General features: G+C 43.4%; 1 protein-coding gene across 4 annotated transcripts; it reads right to left on the reverse strand.

Annotated features, from left to right (window-relative positions):
• Positions 1-210: 210 nt before the first annotated feature.
• LOC141165702 (deoxyguanosine kinase, mitochondrial-like) lies at positions 211-7,831 on the reverse strand. 4 transcript variants are annotated; one of them, XM_073651529.1, is made up of 2 exons: positions 7,769-7,831; positions 211-3,330 (listed from the first exon to the last, which is right to left on the reverse strand). In XM_073651529.1, the coding sequence occupies exon 2, from the start codon at positions 3,328-3,330 to the stop codon at positions 2,458-2,460; it is 873 nt and encodes a 290-aa protein (XP_073507630.1). In that variant the 5' UTR covers positions 7,769-7,831; the 3' UTR covers positions 211-2,457. The 4 variants fall into 4 exon arrangements, with proteins under 4 accessions (XP_073507630.1, XP_073507627.1, XP_073507629.1 ...); XM_073651526.1 differs by having other exon boundaries at positions 7,528-7,829; XM_073651528.1 differs by having other exon boundaries at positions 7,545-7,828.
• Between the last annotated feature and the right edge of the window lie 626 nt (positions 7,832-8,457).

Here is an 8,457-nt window from a genome sequence, read left to right on the forward strand (position 1 = left end):
CAGATGGCTTCACGTTCCAATCACTTGACTGTTGCAACCGGAGGCCTTATTGGTAAGATGACCAAAGAACTGGGTGTCATTGCTTCTTGGAAACCTCTGGAGGAGCCTACACTGGAGCCAAGGGAGTTACATTTGTACCTTTTCAATATTATACTTATTTGTTGTGGTGAAAACCTGCGACACCATGAAAGGGCAGAAAAACCTTAATGATTTACATTAACAAGTTGTTTATTGTAGGTTCATGGTATTTTATCTTTTCAGCAATTAATAAATATGTTACATATTGGCATAGCATATATACGTAGCGCACGTACAAAAAACTGCAATGTAGGCATCCAAATACAGAAAAGTCAATATACAATTTAGCAATTAAACAATGCAAAACTTGCCTCTGTATTATAAGCTTTTTGTAAAAATACATGACTAACAGTTCCCGGTGGACAGATTAGCCACTATTTTCATGGCTATTGCCTGAATATATATTTTTTTGTACATTTTCAATGTACAGTGTCTCTTTAAGATGTCTATCATCACAAATTGACTATTCAAACCAAGCACTGGTGCATGGCGCACCTTTGGCATGGAACAACTCACCTACTTGTTTTCTATCTATCACCACCTCATCTGGCTCCTGCAAAGCCATAGGTGTCAATCAAGGAAAAGGGAGGTGGAGATGGATGCAAAGAAGTAGGCGGGAAGGTGCACCGAGCTCCTGTGCTTGATTTGAACAGTCATTTTATGCTGACAGACCTCTTTAATAGAATCTTCCTTAATCCCATTCACATAATACATCAGCATGGATTTTGAGACTTGCTGTGGATTGTCAAATCCACAGTGTTCTCTATTCTACTGTATATTAATGACATCCACTTTGAAATTTGAGTAAAAATCTGTAGGATTTTTTTTTATTGCAGATATGATATAGCAAATCTGCCCCTTGCCATAATGTTCCACAAAACACAGCAGGCTTCCCATTGAGGATTAAGCAGTAATGTCTTAAAAACTCAGTGTGGCACCACATTCTCCTAAATATTAGGACAATGCTATCTGGCAATATAAATATCCCCCGACGACATGGTGCTGAGAGCAGTTTATGAGAGCATATATTCAGCTAATGGAGCTGTCGCTACAATGCGCTGTTAAATTAGCCCAATTAGGAATTATTCATACAGCCATATAGTGTTGAATTTCTACTATTTTAGTTCATTCCCTGCTCAACCTGAACAAACACTTTCATAGATAGAGGACACAGCTTGTTCAGGTTAGGAGACCAGCGATCGAGAATTGTGGTCATATCACGGACAGTAAAATACAAACAGAATACAGTTGTTTGAATAAGCCCTTAGCAGGAGTAATAATCCACACAAAAAATGTATATTTATGGTACTGCCGATCTGTAGGAAAAGCTCCCTAAAATATAGAACAAATATGTCTCAGACATGAGGTTGTTAACATTTTAAATTAAAATAATTATACAATCTTTTACCTAAATAATCAATTTCATACAAACATAAAATTATATAGATAACATGTGTAATACATCATAAAAATAGAAAGCAACAATGGGAATAAATCTCCACTGAACAGACCAGCTAGAAAATACGAATATCTATATCGTCACAAACTTGTCTTGTCTTCCTGTAAAGGGAATCTGTCAGCAGGTTTTCGCTATGTAATCTGAGGACAGCAGGAGATAGAGGCTGAAACACAGAATTCAGGGATGTGTCACTTGTCAAATAGTGCGTGCTGCAGTTTACTGTGAAGGATTTATCACTAAGAGATTAACATTACTAGACTAGTTTGACTCCTCCCCCTCCAGTGATAAGCACCTCACTGTCTATGGACTTTGTATATACAGAATCTGGTGTGGGCGGAGTTAGCTTTCTCAGCTCTACTTCATTCTAAATCTAAAAGTTCTGATTGTGACAGAACGGTTGCACTCAGTAATCTAAGTGATACATCATTTGATGCAGCTTCTGTTTGCCTACATCAGGCTGCTCTCAGATGAGGCAGCAAAAAACTGCTGACAGTTTCCCTTTAATGACAGTGACATGTCTGTCGCTGAAATGAATCCTAACCCTGCTCTCTGGACGGTCCGAGGAAAGCTGAACGAAAAGGAAGGGTCATAGAAACTAGCCACTTTGTTTTACACAGGGCAAACATACCATTAGTACAATTTGTGCATGCGCACATGGGCCCAATAAGTAAGAGGGAGACTTCCACCTCCAAAGCATCGCATAAAGGGGAGCATTATGATGAACTATTTGACTGCAAAATTTCCATATATTGTTCTTGCATAGAGGTCCTCTTTTGTCTCTGTTCGCTCCTGATTTTAGGGATAGGTGGTGATGTCAGCATCTGGTCCCCCACTGTTCACAGCTTCTCGCATGACACAATGGCAAGTCAATAGTTTTAGCCTTTAACTATGAAATATAATGGTCACATCGATAATCAAACTTATAAACTGGCAACAAACTCCTTCACTTTATTACATAGATGCTCACTAACTAAAGGATTGTCTTCAAATTCCTCATCAACATCTAACACAAGGACTGGTGTGTCCCGAATATGCTGAAAATGGACCTCTATAGACTTCTCTACTAGCCAGCATTCATGCTGATCATGTAGCTTCTTGAGATAGTCTTGAGTAACCGTATTTTCTTCCTTTCGCGCTCTCTTCTGGAGTCTCTCAAAGCACTTTCCTGGGCTTGCTCGCAGATAGATAATTCCATCTAAAGCAGCTTTCTTGCCAAACTCCTCTATTAAAAAAGAATGCCAGTCCTGATACAAAGTCCACTCAATTTCATTTAAATGGCCAAGTTCAAAAAGAGCCTTGGCAAAAACGAACCTGTCACTATACACCGACCTCTCAAATATCTGTATGGGTTCTCTCTGCTTCAGCAAATGCTCTGGAGGTGGCTCAACCTGAGCTTTGAAACGGCTCATACAGGACAGTGTCTGAAAGGTGTAGGACCAGCGGGCGGGATCATCATACAAGAGCTGCAGTAAATTGTCCACATCCTGATGGGAAGCAGAATGGACATGCTGCCACTTTCCGAGAGGCTCAGGCATCAAAGTCCATTCCTGCTGGGCGGCACATAACAGTCTCAAGAAAGTGGACTTCCCTGCTGCAATATTGCCTTCCATAGACAGCTTCTTTACAGTCTTGGTGCTACTGCTTGTAGACAGGGGTCTGCGGTGTGACAAGCCAGCCATGTGCTCACTTCTGTCCATGCAAGGAGATGTAGACGATGGTCTGAACTTGGGCCTCCATAAGTTATTGAAAAGTGTTCTTATACCCAAAAGTCTCACTGTATAAGGAGAAAACATCTGTTGGCAAAAAAACAGTTCTGGATTATTAGATGTAATATATATCATATTCATTTTAACCAAATACACAATCAGTGTCACATAGTCACTAGCCTTCAATCAAAACAGGGTAGTGAAGCGATGAATCTTTATCTTTGCACATAAAAATAATTAGACAGTGAGATCTCAGCTTTCCAGAGGCCTGGTTGGACGAAATACAGATCGGCATGTGTCTGCATCCTGTGCCCACTCACAATAGAGGTGATGTGGATCTGCTCTTCATACTCAGACTTTGAACGTCAGGCCCGGGATCTGGGGCAAAGATTCATCCAACGTGGTTATAGTCGCAGATGTATCAAACATGGTTATGAGAGAGCAAGGAAAACTCCACGTAATGAACTACTCTATCCTTCAAGGAGAGAAGACGCGAATGATAAAATCAGATTTATCTCTGCATATAACCACGAGTGGTCGGGCATGCGCCAGATTCTGACTAAACATTGGGATATATTGATGACGGAGCCTTCCCTGAGATTGTATTTGGGGGACCGCCCCTTGATGACCCCCAGGAGATCCAAGAACCTCGGGGATCTCCTGGTTAGGAGTCACTACATTCCCGAAAGACAGTGTCCCTTTGGCTCAAGGGGTCATGTGTTGGGCTGCTACAAATGTGGCCACTGTCTGGCTTGCCCCAATGTCCTTCGCTGCACTTCATTCACTTCTGCGGACGGGCGGAGGACCTTCGACATAAGGCACCATATATCCTGCAGCACCTCAAACGTGATTTACTATGCTACATGTAGCAGCTCTCTAATATATGTGGGCCTGACGTCGAGGGAACTTCGTGTCCGAGTCCGTGAACATGTGAGGGACATTGGGGCAGCCAGATTGGCACCCGAACCAGACCTCCTCAAGACCATCCCACGCCATATTAGGGATAAACAGAATTGCGACCCCCGCTCCCTTTTGGTCTGTGGGATAGATGTTGTGAGTCTTGGGATACGGGGCGGTAATATTAAGAGAAGCCTCGCACAGCGCGAGGCTCAATGGATTGTGCGTTTGAATACAGTTGTACCTTTCGAATTGAATGAAACCTTGAGTTTTTCCTCTTACTTATCATTGGGGTTGGCATCTTTTGTACTTTTTCCCGCATATTTGTTCCGGCGGTTTTTGTTGTTTTTTGTTCTTATTTCTTATTATTACTGTTCTCATTCTTGTTTTTATCATATTTATGTGTTGTAGTGTTGTGATTATATATTAACTTAATAATCTTTTGTTCTTGTTTTCCTATCTGTTTTTTTCATTTTAGTTCATGTCTGAATTTTGCATCTCCATTATGGTTCATCACTTCAAATCTACAGCCCTACTATATGTGCCTTTTATGATGTTGTAATTTATTGATATCGATGTTTCATGTTGTTCATGTACGGTGCCTGATTTATATTGTCTCCATTTGCGCAGCCTTACTCCTTTGGCTCCATGCTGGAGGGATGTGTGGTGCGCATGCGTCCCGTCGTGGCAGTCCCTGCCGCGCTCCTGGCTTACCTGGAGCGTTTTCCCAGTGCGCGCGGGTGGCTTGACGGTCTGGGGTCGCGCCTGGGATTGGACCGAGGTGGTGCGCATGCGCCGTTTCACACACATCCCTGCGATCATGTGACACTGGTCACGTGATACCGGTGACACACTTCCGGTTTGCGGAGGTTGCGTTTCCGGATTCTTTAAAGGGATTACCACTACAGGCGCACATAAACATGGGCCCTCTTCTCTATACCACATCACTCCTGCCCTTGAGAAAGCGGACAGCAGTGCCGCGAAACACGCGTCGGGCGCATTTCTCTTCCTTACCGCCCCCCCACCCCTGGTAAGCATTCTGGTCATTACACTGCTCCAAGCAGGTTTCGTTTTCTACATCTTTGTAGTCTGTCCTATGATCTCTCTGGTGCATTTGTGCTCCTGTAATATGTGCTAGACTGTTGAATCACCATGCACTTTTCACCTAAACTACTTATATATTGACGCAATGTTTTAGGCCATTGGGGCACTGTGCATTAATGCGAGATCAAGAGTATACACGATTAACGATAGGGTATATACACATTTTATTACATCTGCTTGAAACTAGTTAAATGTAAACCTATTTGTGTTACTGACCAGGTTTTAGATTTCAAACTGTTATATACATCTGGTTTTTGTATCCACCTTGTAAACTGTCCCCTTTAATTTTAATAATATAACTCAATAAAATGAATTTGCATATTTCATACCAGGTAGTCTGTCTCGCCCTCCTATTTTTTCTCTAGGTTAAGAAGCTGGCAAGATTCTCATTTACAGGCTTTATATGAACTTTTGAAATTAGCTGCTATCAATAGGATAGGAGATAATTTCCCAATCACTGAAGAATCTGTCTGAACGGAATAGAGGTCGAGTGTATGCACCGCTCCACTATTCATTCTCTAAGGGAGTACCGGAGATAGACAAGTACTGTACTCTGTTTTTCTCAGTCAGTCCCATAGAGAATAGATGGTGGGCAGGTGCACATAAGCAACCCCTGTTCTATTCAGACTGACTCTTCAGAGCCCCATTCTCAAGATGGGCAGGGTGTCAGAAGTTGGACCCTCAGGATCAGGGCGGTGTGGATGGAGAGGAGGTGTGCATATGCAACCACTACTCCGTTCCGACAGTGCTCTTCAGAGCCTCATTCTCTGGATAGATGTGAGTCCAAGAAGTCGGATCCTCAGCTTCAGGGAAGTGTGGATGGCGGGGAGATGCACATAGTCAACCTCGGCTTCCACAGGGAGCTTCAGAGGCATTTTCTCAGGATCGCTGCGGTTCCAGAAGTCGGGCTCTCAGCGTCAGGGAAGTGTGGATGGAGGTGCACATACTCATGCTCTGTTTAGATATAACTCTTCAAAGCCGCATTCTCTGAATTAGTGGTGGACCCAAAAAAAAGGATATAACTTCAAAACTTGGTACAACCATTACCTATTTTTCTATAATAAAGTGTTATATTCTTAGAAATGCTCTAAGTTAACTGTTTTCTGTCATCTATTACATGACGATATAATATATATACAGATCCCACCGGCCTGAAGCACAGGAGGCCTAATCCCTAAAAACTAGGGGGAAAGTATTACCCCAGAGAAACCAGTCCAATTCCTGATAATCTCTGGTCTCGCCAGCATTTATTGTTCACACTCATTGTTCCCCATGACTGTAGACAGTCTGGATCTTTTAAAGCCAAATGTTGTGAACTCTGTTGCGGACGACGAGTACAGATGGTCTAAATCACTTACCTTACCAACCTTTAGGCGCGGCTGTTCTAAAACCTCCCTGGCTTGGGCGCTATTTTGGTAAAAGGGACCAGAATAGTCCACACTGTGTTGGAAATGTGCCTTAGCACTGGCTACAATAGGCCTTTGTGTGGTGTAACGCTTACACGGACCAAAAACACCCTAGTCTGAGCGGCCCATAAAGTGGTTGTGCAGACATCTAACACTGATGATCTATCCATGGTATAGGTCAGTAACATTAGTGACCCTGCGCTGATCGGCAGTCCTTGGTAGTACCTGCTACAGGTTCAACTGTATTCATTGGTATTCAGCGGAAACCACCAGAGCCAATAACAGCTCTTATCTGTGCTGATCACTGATCAGTATGATCAACTCTTCAGAACAGACTTTCCCAATAATCATGTCGTCTTAAAAGTGAACATTCCCTTTAAAGGGGATAACCATCTCCAAGATCCTATCCCAATACGTAGTAGGTGTAATGATGATAATATTAGCAAATACCAATAATTAGAAATATAGTTCTCCTGATAACCTATGTCACTTACCCCATTAGCAGGACATTGCAGTAGCTTAGATATCCATGGTTATAACCACTCATATAGTGACAGTTAGTGGTTGTAACCATGGATACCTAAGCTACTGCAATGCCCTGCACATGGGGTAAGTGACAGAGAATAAGAAGAACTATACTACATTTCTAATTGCAGGTATTTGCCAATATTGTTATTATTCCACCTATCACATATTGGGATAGGATCATGGAGATGGGAATACACCTTGAAATGTCAGAAAAATAATAATACATTCCCCTTAAACAATGAAAAGGCCACCACGTGCTACATATCGATAAGAATACACAAAGGAAGCTGCCTGCTACAGGAATGCATCCACAAATCACTGACAGAGGCAGATCCTACCGTCCTCACACCTTGTCCCCCGACCTACACATGTACGATGAGGCCCGGCTCCATGACATCACGTGGGCCTGATGGGAGTCGTGTCACGTGACACAGGGAGACCGGGCGTAGGAGCACGTCCTCGTAGTGTATTATCACCATAGAAGACGGTGAAGTGCGGGGAATGAAGGCGCGGGAGGTGAGCTGCCTGTCAGCTTGGCCGGCAGTGCCGGGGCTGTCTGTTCTCCGCACACTGCAGCAGCAAGGTATCACCTCTCTCTGCTCGACTAGAGGACCTTCGTGATGTAATGACCATGTGGTTGGTCACGTGACTGGGAGGAGCCATTGTGAGGAAGAGAGGAGAACTAAAGTGTCTGGATATGACAGGAGGGTGCTTTGCGCGGGGTTCATACGAATGCACTGAGTGTGTACAGGCCGTGCAGCAGGGTCGTGCGTACAGGCCGTGCGGCAGGGTCGTGCGTACAGGCCGTGCGGCAGGGTCGTGCGTACAGGCCGTGCGGCAGGGTCGTGCGTACAGGCCGTGCGGCAGGGTCGTGCGTACAGGCCGTGCGGCAGGGACCTGTGTAGCCCTGTGCTCAGGTATAGGGCTGGATAACCCTATTTTATAAGCCCTGGCCTTAACCCCTGAAGAGTAGCATTTGCAATGCGTTTTCTCTGTGTGATTGAATCATACTCCTAATAGCTAACCTCTCCTTCACATAGTTCATTTGTTGTTTTTTTTATACATATTAATCACTTTTTAAACTGTCTTATCACCGAAACAACACAGAAAAATAAAAACATGTCACTTCTGCTGCGGTTTTCTGGTCTTGCAGAAAATAATGCAAAAAAAAAAAAAAAAAAAGGTAGGTGTGAACTAGTCATTGTCAAATACCCTACTACGTCATATAGACATCTTAGAGGAAGGTCTTTTACCTCTTGTTCCCCCCCCAGATCCACTG

Source organism: Phyllobates terribilis, unplaced genomic scaffold, assembly GCF_046119375.1.
Source record: "Phyllobates terribilis strain yellow unplaced genomic scaffold, ASM4611937v1 Scaffold_11__3_contigs__length_659146591, whole genome shotgun sequence".
Taxonomy (NCBI): Eukaryota; Metazoa; Chordata; class Amphibia; order Anura; family Dendrobatidae; genus Phyllobates; species Phyllobates terribilis.